This window comes from Papaver somniferum, chromosome 5 (genome assembly GCF_003573695.1).
Source record: "Papaver somniferum cultivar HN1 chromosome 5, ASM357369v1, whole genome shotgun sequence".
Taxonomy (NCBI): Eukaryota; Viridiplantae; Streptophyta; class Magnoliopsida; order Ranunculales; family Papaveraceae; genus Papaver; species Papaver somniferum.
Genome location: NC_039362.1, coordinates 70,796,781 through 70,810,971, shown reverse-complemented (window position 1 = coordinate 70,810,971; position 14,191 = coordinate 70,796,781). Strand labels below are relative to the sequence as shown.

Here is a 14,191-nt window from a genome sequence, read left to right as displayed (position 1 = left end):
TTTTTTTTTACTTAAGCAGGTCAAAGAATTTAACCGCCAAAGTTTTCTTCTCTGAGTTCACATTGTCCTGTTCACTTTGCCGAGGATCTAGAGGAATCATGGATAATCTGGAGCCCGGATGGCTTTATCAAGCGCCAAACTTTTACACCTATGACTTGCCCTTAAGCTGAAACCATGGTCTACAAATCAGATCACAAACCTCTACCTAGCTCACAGAAACAGTCACACCACGTGTAATGTTGATCTATACTCAGAAATTTCACAAATGACCGGCAAGTGTCTTTCCTTACAGGATATCTTCTGGTCTTCTACTAGTAAACTATTCCACAAAGACCGACAGTTGCCGTTTTTTACAGGCTATCTTCCTTACTTTCTCTACATTTCTTCTACTACTAAACAAAGACTCTCAAATACACAGTATCTCTAGGTTTGTTTATGTTCTTTCTTTCTCTGTTTGTTTATTAAAATTGTCAAAGCAAAATTTGGCAAAGCAAAATTTCAAATTGAAGCAAAAAAGTCAAGGTTCAAAGCACACTGTGAACAACAGGAAGAAGAAATTCTAACTGTCTAATCAAGTAAAGGTACCAACACTCTTTTCTTTGCTCCTTGTCTTTTTCTTCTTAATTTTGAAATCTAGGGTTTTGTTTTCTTCTTTTGATTTGAGAAAGATAAATTTGTTTTCATTATGTTTTAGCAATTTTAGTGTTTTGAACATCTGGGTTTTTGTTGTTCAGGTTTGGGAATTTTTGGTTTGAAGATAATGTTGTTGTTAGGTATGAATTCAAAGAGACAGAGACGCCCAAATGTTAGGTTAAATGAGATAGGAGATGTTTCAGCTGCTGTATCTAGTTTTACTTCTTCTCATAGACCTAACCAAAATTTGGAGGAAAACTACCCTGGGCAGTCATTTTATGATCCAATTTATGGATATCCAATCCCAAGTTCTGAATTCATGGAAATGGATCATGGTCCAGCTCAGAATGATACTCAGCAGAATAGAGAGAATTGGAATCCTAATTCATCGAAATCACCTTTCGATTTTACATGTTCAGATGAGGGATATATGAGTAAACCCAAGTTGGATTTTGGTGTTGTTACTAAGAGGGGTAGAGTAATGAAGCGCCGAGGTAGAAGTACCAGAGTGTATAGTGGACTTGCTGGTGGAGCTTGGAGTTCTAGGTTAAGTCCTGCTGCGAAAAGCAACAGCTTTGATGGGTCGAAATTGGATGTGTACTTTGATGATGGTTATACCAACAGGTTTGATGATTCTATGGATCGTCATACTTCAAAAACAGATAAAGAAGAAGCTTGGGAAGATTATTTAGTTGATCCTGCTGTTTCTGAATCGCGAGGTGGAGATGATTCTGATGAGACATTGTCAAGGGATGCTTATGAAAACCCTGAAACCGAAAACCCTGAAACTGTGGATGCTGAGGATGATCCATATACTGATCCTGAATCTGGTTGTGGTAATGGCAACAGCAATATTGGATTTCCTGTTAGAGTAATAAACAGTGTTAGTGACTGGCTGGAAGGTCTTGGGTTTAGTAAATATGTCGATATATTCGAAATGCATGAGGTCGATGAAGATGCCTTGCCGCTACTTACTTTGGAGGATCTTAAAGAGATGGGTGTTGATGCTGTTGGGCCTCGTCGCAAATTATATAATGCAATTCGACTTCTCAGGGAGGAAGATTCTGATTGAACCAAATGCTGAACTGTTATAGATGGGTAAGATCTCTATATCGGCTTTTTTTTTGTGTAACATATACATATATAGCAAGCCAAAACAAATAATGAGACGTGGTAGTCTTTTTAGCATTTCTTTGTTGTTCTGTTGTTGTCAAATGTCAATATAACAAACTCACGTGTTTTCGTATGTCTTTGTAGTTCTTTTGATGTCAATATAAGAAAGTTACACGTTTTACTCTATATTTGTACTTAAGTTGCTATTTAATAAAGTTGCATACTCTGATATGTTTTAATTATATGTTTTTTTTGCTGGTGGAACATGTTTTTGATCTACTCTAAGATGATATAGTATACCATATGATGTTAATTTTGAATATTTGTAGTGCAGAGTTAACTAGAAAAATCAGGTCCTTTCAGTTTAATTGTGAGCAATTAGGATTCTGAAGTCTAAATTTTATATGTAAGGTGCAGTAAGAAAGTTGTGTGATGATGTTGACCTGGGATTTTAAGCGTTATCACTCCTAAAGCATATAACCCTTTGAAATTATAGCATATAACCCTTTGAAATGATAATGCGTATCCATTATAGTTAGGTACATTTCCTAGACTATATTCAAGGTCTGATCTAAAACCTGCTTAAGAAGGCTCGCGCTATCATTTATGAAACCCTTGCGCACACACCCAAACCCAATTATGGCTATGGTTGATTTGCTTGTACTCTTTAAGATTTTGCTGGCTTTTCCTTTTGAGAATGTTTTCAAACTCTTGCTCTTTTGTTAAATGTATCATCTTAGTTGGATCCCTATTTGCAGCTTTGCTTGATATGACTATGTTGTTTCATTGTTCTGTCACATACTAGATTGAATAGGACAGAAACTCCTTTTTTATGTTGTTCGAGTAAGGGCTACAGTTTCTTCTCTTCTTTTTTTAAATTTGAACTTTCTGCTGAAAACGAAGTAATGCAAGATTTGTTTCCCTGATTCATCTATCGAGTACATATTTACGCCCTACATGGCAAAAAATAAGTAAATTAGTCCCTACAGGTGTTTGCGCCAGTAATTCATATATACTGTACATTTTTACGCCCTCCTTTTTGTTCATCTCGTGTATTTTGGAACATAAGATTGTTGAAATAATAATGAAGAATACAAAGTGCGCAAGTATAGGAAGTGTTGCTCTGCAAAAAAAAAAAACTTTAAAAGACAGGATATAGCAGGTGACCTGCCTGCAATATTTGGTAGAATAACTGACCAAGTGCTGAATGAGCAGTGTAAATACCATCAGCGGCTTAAGTCTGAGGTTGGCAAAGCTCGCATATACTCATGGTTATTTTATTTCATTTTTTCGACAATCTCTGATGACAAGCTTTGACAGCATAGCTTGCGCCAGAGAAGCTAATTTTGGGCTCACTGCTTTGTATTTTCCTGTATAGTCATTTATAAAATGTTTCCCTTCACTAAATAGACTCTGACTGAGAAGACCTTATGTTTTGACAATTCCAATTAACATAATCAGGAGAGATGGAAAGAGCAAGTGGGCTGAATTTTGATAGTACTGCTGTGAATGTTGTTTGTCATCTTTACTTCATTTGTCTTTCCATCATCATACATATTTTGAAGTTATTGCTGTACCCTTACCAAAATCTACAAGTCATTCATATCAACTTGGAATAAATTCACTTACTTTTAACTAATACAGTATAAAGCAGCTGAGACACCACTAAAAATTAAATCTGATTGTGATGCGTAACCGATGCTTTGGACCTCTAATTAGACTTCTCCAGCTGTATGAAGCAGTTTTATTTCTTCATCTAGCTACAAATTACAAAATAGTTCAAGCAAAGGCCTAACCATTTTAGTAAACTACAAAGAGAAAGCAAGAAAGTGAAACAAAGTGTTAATACCTGAGTATGGCGAGTGATGGGTAAGTTAATGGCTTATAATCATAAAGAACAAAAATGTCTCCGTCCCTTTCCTCTCTGGGGGCTGATACACTTTTTATCCATCATAAACTCTGTTGCCATTAGTTGTCCATGAGATGCTGTGACACCCACTTCTCACTCATTAAATAGCCACCTAAAACCAATGAATTCTCAGTGCTCAAAACTCAACCTCCAAATACACAGTTTCTCAACAGTTTCAAAATTCTGTGAGTTCTGAATTCATCATCTTTCTCCTGAGTCCTGATCATCAATCTCAAAATCTTAAAGCTAGCAATGTCGAGTTCTTCATCTTCCAGTTCTGCACATATCTTGATCTTCCCATACCCTGCACAGGGCCACATGATTCCAATTCTAGATTTTGCTCATCAGCTTTCTCTGCATAATCTAACCATCACCGTACTCGTAACACCAAAAAACCTCCCAATTCTCGAACCTTTACTCTCCAAAAACCCTTCTATCAAACCACTAGAATTACCTTTCCCAGGAAATCTCAAAATACCTAAAGGTATTGAAAATGCAAAAGACCTATCACCCGCTCTAATTCCAGATATGATGATCACCATGAGCAAACTATATGATCCTTTACTCAAGTGGTTCAAACCTCAGACTTCACCACCTGTTGCAATCATATCAGATTTTTTCTTAGGTTGGACACAGAATCTCGCTTGTGAGCTCAACATACCTCGTATTGTTTTCTCTACTACTTGTGCCATGGCGCTTTCAATTATTGATCTGTTGCAAACCGGCGTGCTCCACAGCACAAATGATGATCCAATTTCTATCCATCAAATTCCAAATTCCCCAACTTTCCCTCGGTGGCATATCCCTAGCTTGAGAGATTCTTTTTCTGATAGAAATGAAGATTCTGTTACTAACAGAAAAAATTTGCTTGCAAATGTTCGTAGTTGGGGAGTTGTGTTTAACTCGTTTACCGAGTTGGAAACGGTGTACTTGGATTTCATGAAGAAGAGAACTGACGGGTTGGGTTATAAGCGAGTCTGGGCCGTGGGACCGCTTTTTCCTAATGTCGATCCCACCGCCAAGGACAAGGACAGAGGCGGGCCTAGTTCAGTATCACCTGGAAAAATCCTCTCATGGCTAGATAAATGTCCGAAGAATTCAGTGGTCTTTGTTTGTTTTGGCAGTCAAGCTGCACTCCCAAATAAGCAAATGGAAGCGCTGGCAGCTGGGTTGGAATGCAGCAAAGTTCGTTTTCTATGGTGCGTTAAAGAGCCTACAGAAGGACTTGCTAAAGGTGCATACAGTGCTCTTCCTGCAGGATTTGAAGAGCGCACAGCTGGTAGAGGAATGGTGATTAGAGGAGGATGGGTTCCGCAATTGTTAATTCTAAGACACCCATCTGTTGGATCATTCATGACTCATTGCGGGTGGAACTCGACACTAGAAGGACTCACCTCGGGAGTTGTCTTGTTAGCTTGGCCGATGATGGCTGAACAGTTCCTTAATGCAAATCTCATTGTGGATCAATTGAAAGTTGCTATCAGGGTTTGTGAAGGGAATGAATTGGTTCCTGACTCAGTTAAGTTAGGAGAGTTGGTCGCTGAGTCATTCAGCGAGCGTTGGAGAGTTAGAGCTCAGAAGCTATATAAGGCTGCAAATGCAGCGGCTCAACAAGGAGGAACGTCATTCAAGGACTTGCAAAGTCTGGTTAAAGATTTGCGCGGGCTTAACAAATAATGCTGTAAAGAAAGGGCAGTAGCTTGGCTTTCTTCAACTAAGCTACAACTTGTAAGGACAGCATATGACTAGTCTAATAAACTTGTTAGCCTGATTTCACTAGAGCTTACAAAAACTATGTAGTAGTCTAGTAAACCTACTTGGTGCTTTTGTTTTTCATTTGGGTGCTTGGCCTCCCGTATCTGGTTCCTTTTTTAGTTCCTATGTAATCATTGGGTTGGCGTACCCTTTATCAATGAAATCTTCTTTTAACCTATCAAATGCCTCACTCTTTGGTCATGTGCCAAAACAATAAGCTCCAAGTGTCAGATGTTAGTTCGCAATTTAATGACTTCGCGTATAAACTAAAACCTAAGAACCCATGATGCCCAAAAGCCAGAGAGACATTAGTTCATCAAATGACAACTGATTTTTTTTTTAAAACATCCTGAATAGAAGTATTTTCTCCAAATAAATATATATATAATACAAGTTTGACAATGTTTTTCACTCTCCTTGGGATTACACAGCAAACAAAAGTAATCATTTGTGCTGGTATTGGTATTTAGTATATCTGGAATCTCAAACACTGCTATACACGAATGATTATCCTACTACAAGGTGATATTATTCCTCCTATAAATCTCAATTATGAATAGATATTTTGAAACTGAAATTTGAACTTGGTTAACAAATATTGCACAAAATTCAGAACATTACGTCTTTATTTGCATGTCATGAAGTTTTAAGGAGCTTCTCCTTTGACTTGGAAATAAGCTTAAATTTCTCCTCTGCCTCAACTTGCTGACGAATATCTGCTCTTGATGCTCTATCAGGATGGAATCTCAGTAAGGCTTTCCTGTAAGCTGCATGTACCTGCCATGATCATGGAATACGAGTAAAAAAAATTGTATAAATGTGGGACTACTGAAATCAGAGTGTTTGGTAGGTGAAACTTACCTCACGGGGCAGCGGGTTGGGGCCACCTTCTATATGGATGTCCAATCTACGAAGTAGTGCTGCCATATCAGTACACTGCATTTCCAGCTTATCGAGTTTATTCCTTATTTCAACGCGAATTCTCTCTTTTAAGTCGATATTTTCCTCAGCCTGTATTAGCAAATATTAAGATGCATATGATGTTAATAAAGTCAATAAATATGTGTATTAAATGAACCCAAGTGGTTATTATGCCTGACAAAATTGCAATGGAGATGGAGATAGGCAGTCCTATCTAAAGGTAAACTACAATGATAAACAGGAACAAACTCAACCTTTGTCATGATTTCTCTTAATTCTTCCACCCGCTTTTTCTGCCTACTTTCCACATCTAATATCCGAAGTTTTTTCGCTCTTCTTCTCTTCCTCAACTTTTTTGCCTCTTGTGACTGCCAAAAAAAAATAAGCTCAAAGTGTCAGATGTTAGTTCGCAATTTAATGACTTCGCGTATAAACTAAAACCTAAGAACCCATGATGCCCAAAAGCCAGAGGGACTATCATCTGAAAGAAAAATAAAAGGAATAACCGAAGGACAACAGGCCAAGACAAACAAAACAGCTATAGAGGTGCAAGGAAAAACCTGAATTTGTAACTGTTCCTTCCTGGATGCCCATTCTTCTGCCATCGCACGCTTATGCTCATCCGTCTCCTTATATTTCTCTCTTCCATAAGGAATAGGTTCGTCATTCCACCAAGAACAAGTTGCAACATTGTTAACAACTGCTTTATCACTTGAGAGTTCGTCTTTGCGCTCAGAACAAGTTGCACCGTTGTTGACAACTACTTCATCACTTGACTGTTCAATACGCCGTTTAGAAGGTTCTCGGAAAATTCCTTCATCTTCATCCCATATATATACACTGTCCTGGCTAAGCTCCGTTTTGTTCAACTGAGGGCCATAGTGAGAAGTATCTTCTTTAGAAGGAAACCTGGCATTCCTATAATTAAAGCATGCTTTCTTCCTTGGCTGGGCTTGAATATCGTAGGATTCTGCAGGATTTTTTTCCTCTTTTACCTGAAAACAATCTCTCCCAGGAGTACCCTTATTTGTCAATCGGGACTTGCGCCACCAAGGAAGGTCAGCATTTTGGGCTGAATCATCAGTAGAATGGTTTTCATCCTGATCACAGAAAGGGTCTATGTGAATGTCATCACCAATTGGAGAACTGCTGGAACTGGAACAAGTTGGTAATTCTCTATGAGGTCCAGCTGCAGCTTTTCCCTTGTAATGTATTTCAGTGTCACTGCTCGAGTCAGTAGTACTAGCTCGGTCCTCCAATCCAGTCTGGCCTCTTCTAATGTCCCCATACATATTTTTTGTGGAAGCAGCTTTTTCCCACTGCTCGCGGATTTTTCCAATAGACCCTTCCATAACCTCACATTCGGAAGAGTCACTATCAGATGATGAATCACTCTCAAAAATGGGATATGAGGTAGAATGGTTTCTGGAGAGGTTCTTCTTTTGGTAGTAAGTTTCCTTCCAATTGGTCTTCTTTTCATTGCAGTTATCATTACCTGAACTTCCAGCACCAGCTTTATCATTATTTCCAGGGTTGAAATATCCATCATCACCATCATCGTCGTCATCAATGCTAATCACACTCCTACGTTGTATTTTGCCGCCTTTCAGCATTGCATTCCAATCCTCGGGATTGGAAGATTCTGGTACGCCACCAACTGTGGCAGTATGCACCTCATCAGTTTCTAGATCAATTATGACTACATTTTCGATTTTCACTTTCCCTTTCCCTTTATATGTGCGTGGGATCCTCCCAAGCTGAGTTCTTGGTTGAGATTGACCACCAGACATTTCCGTTTACTGTAGAAACCCAATAAAGTCGAAACTTAATCAACAAGAGGAGTATTACTCGGAGATAGTGTCGGTTGAACCTTTACGACAAGGTTCGTGTTCCTTCACCTGAAGTTAGAAGGAAATAGTCAAAATAAAAGAAAATACACAAACTAATGAATTCGATTCCATGCAACGTTATCAATGAAGTGAATCAGCATTTATTCAATTCCATAATTAACAACGATATATGTCGGCATTCATTCAATAAGGTTTCTAATAAGTAAAACCCACGAGATTCCAGAAAGCTTTCTTTAAATTGGTATATACTCTAATCATATATCTATGTTGCACGCGTGCACTTGAATGCGAAAAATACGCAATATGATAGAACTACAGCGTAAACTCGCACAAGAACTCCAAACAACAACCAACAAAGTATACAGACTAATGAATTCCCAGAGGAAACAACATCAAAGTGCAATAACCCAAATACTGAAGATCTTGTCATAAACCAAAACCCTAAGTTTCTGACCATCAAGTAGAAAATTCAAAACACAGCTACAAAATAAATAAATAACTCAAGTAGAGGAAAAAACCAAATTTTGACATTCACCCGTTCATATTTCTGAGCTCAAAGTTAATAAAAACTAATGAATTTCCTTACCCAGTAACTGAAAGTTCTTCACTAATTGCATCTGAAAGTATCATATACTCCTAACAGGGTAGAATTTTGCAAAAGCAAGCAGAAATCCTTAAATAGACGAAACTAATCAAATTTGGGATACTTTCTAAATTTGTGTAAAGGGTTTGAAATTAGAATACGAATTCGACTAAAAAAAGGAAAGACGAGGAGAGGAAGAAGAAGAATTACTAACCTTTGGCGCCCCACTCCCGCTAATCACCATTCTAGGGCAACAACTCTTGATCTGCCTGCACACGATGACTATATCATAAGTCAATCCAGTGCTCGTTAGCTATTTCACACCCAATCCAGAGCTCTCTAGTCTACGCACCCCCATGAATAAATTCACGTGGACCGGGTGGTTTTGAAGGGAACGTGCCTCGGGCCAGGGGTAACGAAAGAGTTTGGGGGAACAAAAGTCTGAAAAATCACCACTGCGATAAAAACCATCAGTTGTCAGACCATTCTCCGTATAGAGGGTTGATGCTGTAGATGCAATGGCTCGACAGCGACGACAGGAACAAGTTCTATAGCAATCCTGTTAAAGTGGCGGCATGTTCCATTGGAGTGGCGGCAAGTGTGATAGCAATGTCCCTCTTATTGGTTAGGGGGTGTCCTATAGGGGTATAAATTGACTAGATTACCCTCTTCTATTTTTAACCTAATGGAATCAGAAAAATCAAAACAATTTTTTTTTATTTTTTTCATCTTCTCTTCTCTTCTCCTCCTCCATCAAAATTGAAATTTTCATCGTCCTCGATTAATCAGCGATTTAAAAAATTGATAATCGTTGATTGAAAACTATATTTTGAAAAGACACAGTTAGGATTTAGTTTATTGGTTTGATTTAAGTTATTTTTGTATCAAAAATTAGGGTTTTGGATCAAAATTGAAATTGAAATTTCTGTGTTGCATGTGAGTTACGGTTGGTAATAACTCCAATTGGAACCGTAACTGTAGATTTGGTTGATGTTACGGTTCATTTAACTCAAATACCAACCGTAAGTTCTTGATTTTGAGATAAAATGTTCAGTTAAGAATTTTTTTTGCAACCGTAAGTTGTTCTGGATGTTTCAATTTCTTTTCACGATTTGTAATTGCATCATTGTTATCAACCGTATTTGAGTTACGACTTGTAACTCAAATAACCTTACCAACCGTAGGTAAGTTACGGTTGATCTCGATTCATTAGTTACCAACCGTAATTTGTTACGGTTGCTATGTGTTGTCATTCTACCAACCGTAACTGGTATTACGATTGGGTTTTCCCCAAATTGAACCAGTTACGGTTGGTATTCGATACTTTTGGAACCGTAACTGCAAGCTACGGTTGGTAACGAGCTAAATTTCAACCGTAAGTTCTTCTGAAATTTTAAAAATTTCGATTTTTTTATGTACTTTAGATAATTTTGAGCGACAAAAAGCTAATGGGAACTAATTTAGAGATTTACCCATCTCAAATTTGTCACTGGAATCACTCATTTTGGTTGAGTGAATCAAAATCTAGGGTTTCACAAATATCACGAAAGTTTCTTTTTCTTCCCCTCATAACTTTTTTTTTTCAACTCTAAAAATCCGATTTTAGAGTTATTATAAATGAAAATTAATTATCAACACTAATCTTGATTACCAATACTAATCTTGTTTATTAATAATAAGGGTTAATTGATTACCATGTAATGACCGTTTTTGTCTTATTAGATTGTCGTCCCTCTAATGGATCATGCCGCTCATTTAACAGGATTGAAGGGGTTTGAGATCTAGATATGTAAAGGTGTAGGGCGAATGAGGTCCCATACTCCCGGGGCAAGGGTCAACTTTAGTGTCTTGTGTCACACGGTAAGCACGAGTTTTCGGGCAAAGGGACCGGACCTTACACCAACTATATGGTGAAGATGTTGCGCCATATGTTTGGAACTAGGAGTGTCACATTGTTTTCGTGGGCGGCCCCATAAGAATTAGAAAGAAAAATTCTTTCAAAAAATAATCTAGATAAATAGCAAAATGTTTGTACTTGTAATGTCCCTTGGTCAAATATGGTTTCATTCAACTATTTGTTCTTCCAGGAATCTAATGATTCAAAATTTGAAATCGTACTCCATAATTAGACAACAAAACCCCTTGGGCTCCCGAAAGTTTCAATCAAACGATGGTCACTATCACGTCGTGGCATTGCAGGATTATGTAGGAAGTGCCAAAGAATGGATTAGTGAGAACCATGTATAAGCAAAGAACGAATAATAACTAAAATGCTGATAATTTGATTCTGTACAAGGGATTTCTGCAGTCCAATTTGAATCCCATTTTACTGCATACAATGTTACCCAACGATCATTGGTTGTAAGTTACAACTTGAGTTTTCCTAAGGAGCCATAAATGTGTCCTGCGGTTTCTCCCACTACTTCTATCACTATGGTCTACGGCATCTACTACAACATGGGTATCCATTTTTTCTCTAATGTGATGGAATATACACACTTGAGAATGAAACAACATCAACAACAACAACTTACATTGAGGCAGTTCTTCCTCACTGTCTAACTATTCCAAAATTAACGAAGGACCTTGACTTGAAGAGACCGCCAAAGAGAAACCGGGTAGGAGACTCTTGTGCAGGAGAATTGGAATACTCAGAGCTGCCTTTCACTTGCAGAATTGTCTGACCAATCACTTGCCTAATGTAATCAATTATCTTGGCATCAACAGGATTTCCAGATGAATCTCGGACATAAAAAGTGTTGATGGCTTTGCCTGCTTTGGTAGCCACTTCCGCTCTTGTTACAGATAAGCTGTTCTCTCTGAAGATTCGGGTGACATTAGATAGCAACCCAACCCTATCAGTTGTACACAGCTCTAGCTTCAATCCCTGCGACCATGTCCAAATCAAATTGGCAGAAAACAGAAAAGACTATTAAGCTATGGAATAACACCTTTTGCACAACCATGAGCATTTTTTACGGCTATGCTTTGGACCAAATCTTAATTCATGTTGTGGGAAAAATTAATGAAAATGAGATAGTCCTTACATCAGATACTCTTCTCTCTATTGCTGCTTCTAAACACTGAATCAGCCTTTGCCTTTCTGCTTCTGAATTAACAGGAAAACCATCCAACTGCCTGATGCAGTATTCCTTCAAGATATAAAAGAAACATAATCACATTAAGGATAGAGATCTTCATAAACACCATGACAGATACTAGCTAAGCATACAACACACTGAAGGAAATTACCTGATAAGCTTCTGGCTGCTCAGCATCAACATTAGCATGAAAAACTACATATTTCATATCAGTCAAAGTGCAAACCGTATCGAAAAGAAGCTTAGGCCTATCCTTGCACCTTATGGTAACCACAGAGTAGTCTTTATCGCACCAATTCACAACCGTAACACTAGGCCTCTTTTGTATATAATCATCCGCTCGTTCATAATCCCTATCAGCAAACATCATCTGGTGAAGTCTTCTATCAGTGTTGATTTCCACATTAGAAATCACAGTTTTCGCTTCCCGGATTTTATTATTTCCCCTAAGCACATTACATAAAAGTTGTTTGATCCTCAAGAGTCTGTGCGGATCGGTTATGGCAGACCCGCTCGACTCATCAGTTACGCGCACAACAGCTGCAGCTCTTGTGTTATGAGTCCAGACTTCAGCACTCACAACATTACATTTCAGGTCAGTGAGTACTGCACTGACTTCGGATAGTAGCCCCGGCCGATCATTCCCCGTCAACTCGATTGCAGTGTGGTCAGTTACGGATTCAACTCCAACCGATCTATTACGCGTTGGTATAAAATCCGAATCAGCTCCAAGAGACTGCAAAGAAACACTCTGTATCAGAGATGGGGTATAATTACCTCAGAAATGTTTCAAAGAATTACAAAATAAGCAAGCTGATCACAAGTACCAACCTTACGAATATAATCAAGTATTCCTTCATCTTGAAGCTTGTTCCCATCTTGATCAGTTACATTAAAAACTGAGAGCAAAAATAAAAGAATCAATTTCATCACTTACTTTATATCTTCCAAGCGATTAAAAGACATAATTAAATGGATAAGAGAAAAAGAAAAGAAAAGTTTTAGTTTTTACCATCCATAAACCATCCTCCATCAGAAGAGATATAAGCTTTCGTTATGATAAGGTTAAGATCAGTAAGAACTTGAACAACATCCAGAAGTATTCCATGTTTGTTTGCACTATCCACCTGCATCATAAACATCCATTTTCATCAGGAACAATCAAAACCCAGAGAAGATAAACCACTAGAAATATATTAAAAAAACAAAAAGACAATTTTGGTTTTACCCGAATAACGGTCGCGTTCTTGCAAGCTTCATTATCCATTACAACACTGTAATTGAACCGAGAAAGACATAAGCAAAACAGAGAGAAATGAAAAGAAAAAGAAAATCCTGAACATGAAAATGAATTAAGAAATTAATTAGATATACCTGGGTGGATTCATTCTCTTAATTAATTTCTCATATTCATCATCCATATCCCAAGAAGAACTCAAATCAGCATCTGAATTGATAAACCCATCATCAGTCCAAGTTTAACAGAGCAAAAATGAAATACATCAGAAACATAAAAATGAAACAAATCAATTGGATACCCATTTTTGTTTCTTTGAAGCACTATGGAATGGATTGAGTTTTAGAAGAAAAATATATATAGATAGATAGAGAAGATCTTATAAAATCTTCCGACACAATAATCCAAAACTTAGTAGTACACAAAAACAGTTTCTTTCTTTCACTCTCTCAAAGTCTCTCTATCTACTGTTATCTAAAATTAGCTCTCACTTTCTGTGAATCTTTTGGGTGATGTTATTGTTATGCTTAAAAAGAGTATCCAAAATCCCAAAACCCAACGAATCCTCTTTCCTGGATTTATCAGCTGCAGGACACCAGCGCATGTTAGTGCTAGTATTTAATGACCAGGAAACCTCTGTTTTTAACTAAAATGCGCTCAGAGATGTACGAAGCATAAAATGTAAACATATGTATGGTCTTATCACAGTACATTTTGAAAAGAGATAAAACACGTGTCAGTTTAACTAATTATTCCTACGTTCCCGGGTCAAAAAGTATTCCTCTTCTTTGCCTCCTTTGATTGGGGGCCAAAAAAAAACTAATCGGCGGCCATGATATTTTATTTGCATCCCAAAATTTTTGGGGACGTATTAATCCGATCATGAATATAATGTGTTATTCTTGATTATTTTATTTTCTTTTCAAATGACAACCCTAACGACAGTTTAAAGTCGTCATATACATAATTAAAACAATAACGACTCTTCCAAAATGTCGTCAGCGAATTGATTACGTATGTGACAACTCTAAACTGTCGTACATTTCCACCATTAACGATGAAGATAACGACTCTTTTTAGAGACTAACG

The 14,191-nt window shown here is 37.6% G+C and overlaps 4 protein-coding genes across 6 annotated transcripts; 2 read left to right on the top strand and 2 right to left on the bottom strand.

Annotated features, from left to right (window-relative positions):
* The first annotated feature begins 337 nt into the window (after nucleotides 1–337).
* Nucleotides 338–1,988, top strand: LOC113281864 (ankyrin repeat and SAM domain-containing protein 3-like). Its single transcript, XM_026530760.1, has 2 exons — nucleotides 338–581; nucleotides 735–1,988. The coding sequence occupies exon 2, from the start codon at nucleotides 761–763 to the stop codon at nucleotides 1,703–1,705; it is 945 nt and encodes a 314-aa protein (XP_026386545.1). The 5' UTR covers nucleotides 338–581; nucleotides 735–760; the 3' UTR covers nucleotides 1,706–1,988.
* Nucleotides 1,989–3,907: 1,919 nt separating this feature from the next.
* On the top strand, nucleotides 3,908–5,332 carry LOC113279158 (UDP-glycosyltransferase 89B2-like). Its single transcript, XM_026527863.1, has one exon. It carries the CDS (start codon nucleotides 3,908–3,910, stop codon nucleotides 5,330–5,332), a length of 1,425 nt encoding a protein of 474 aa, XP_026383648.1.
* Nucleotides 5,333–5,760: 428 nt separating this feature from the next.
* LOC113281862 lies at nucleotides 5,761–9,088 on the bottom strand. The gene is made up of 5 exons (XM_026530756.1): nucleotides 8,979–9,088; nucleotides 6,892–8,229; nucleotides 6,586–6,699; nucleotides 6,272–6,421; nucleotides 5,761–6,187 (listed from the first exon to the last, which is right to left on the bottom strand). The coding sequence occupies exons 2-5, from the start codon at nucleotides 8,119–8,121 to the stop codon at nucleotides 6,047–6,049; spliced, it is 1,635 nt and encodes a 544-aa protein (XP_026386541.1). The 5' UTR covers nucleotides 8,122–8,229; nucleotides 8,979–9,088; the 3' UTR covers nucleotides 5,761–6,046.
* A 1,920-nt stretch (nucleotides 9,089–11,008) lies between these two features.
* Nucleotides 11,009–13,733, bottom strand: LOC113281863 (ACT domain-containing protein ACR4-like). Of its 3 annotated transcripts, none has more exons than XM_026530757.1 (8): nucleotides 13,404–13,727; nucleotides 13,240–13,312; nucleotides 13,094–13,139; nucleotides 12,878–12,992; nucleotides 12,697–12,764; nucleotides 12,017–12,601; nucleotides 11,812–11,916; nucleotides 11,009–11,651 (listed from the first exon to the last, which is right to left on the bottom strand). In XM_026530757.1, exons 1-8 carry the CDS (start codon nucleotides 13,405–13,407, stop codon nucleotides 11,316–11,318), a joined length of 1,332 nt encoding a protein of 443 aa, XP_026386542.1. In that variant the 5' UTR covers nucleotides 13,408–13,727; the 3' UTR covers nucleotides 11,009–11,315. The 3 variants fall into 3 exon arrangements, with proteins under 3 accessions (XP_026386542.1, XP_026386543.1, XP_026386544.1); XM_026530758.1 differs by having other exon boundaries at nucleotides 13,594–13,713; XM_026530759.1 differs by having other exon boundaries at nucleotides 11,509–11,651; nucleotides 11,812–11,873; nucleotides 13,404–13,733.
* Between the last annotated feature and the right edge of the window lie 458 nt (nucleotides 13,734–14,191).

What these genes read in the sequence shown, in the direction of transcription:
- LOC113279158 (XM_026527863.1), top strand. Translation starts at nt 3,908, where the DNA reads ATGTCGAGTTCTTCATCTTCCAGTTCTGCACATATCTTGATCTTCCCA.
- LOC113281863 (XM_026530757.1), bottom strand. An exon ending in TACTTGATTATATTCGTAAG is followed by an intron (nt 12,602 to 12,696) that starts GTTGGTACTTGT and finishes GTTTCTTTGCAG; the next exon opens with TCTCTTGGAGCTGATTCGGA. An exon ending in TAGAGAGAAGAGTATCTGAT is followed by an intron (nt 11,652 to 11,811) that starts GTAAGGACTATC and finishes ACATGGTCGCAG; the next exon opens with GGATTGAAGCTAGAGCTGTG.
- LOC113281862 (XM_026530756.1), bottom strand. Translation starts at nt 8,121, where the DNA reads ATGTCTGGTGGTCAATCTCAACCAAGAACTCAGCTTGGGAGGATCCCA. An exon ending in AGGAACAGTTACAAATTCAG is followed by an intron (nt 6,700 to 6,891) that starts GTTTTTCCTTGC and finishes TTTTTTTGGCAG; the next exon opens with TCACAAGAGGCAAAAAAGTT. An exon ending in TAAGAGAAATCATGACAAAG is followed by an intron (nt 6,422 to 6,585) that starts GTTGAGTTTGTT and finishes TTGCTAATACAG; the next exon opens with GCTGAGGAAAATATCGACTT.
- LOC113281864 (XM_026530760.1), top strand. Translation starts at nt 761, where the DNA reads ATGTTGTTGTTAGGTATGAATTCAAAGAGACAGAGACGCCCAAATGTT.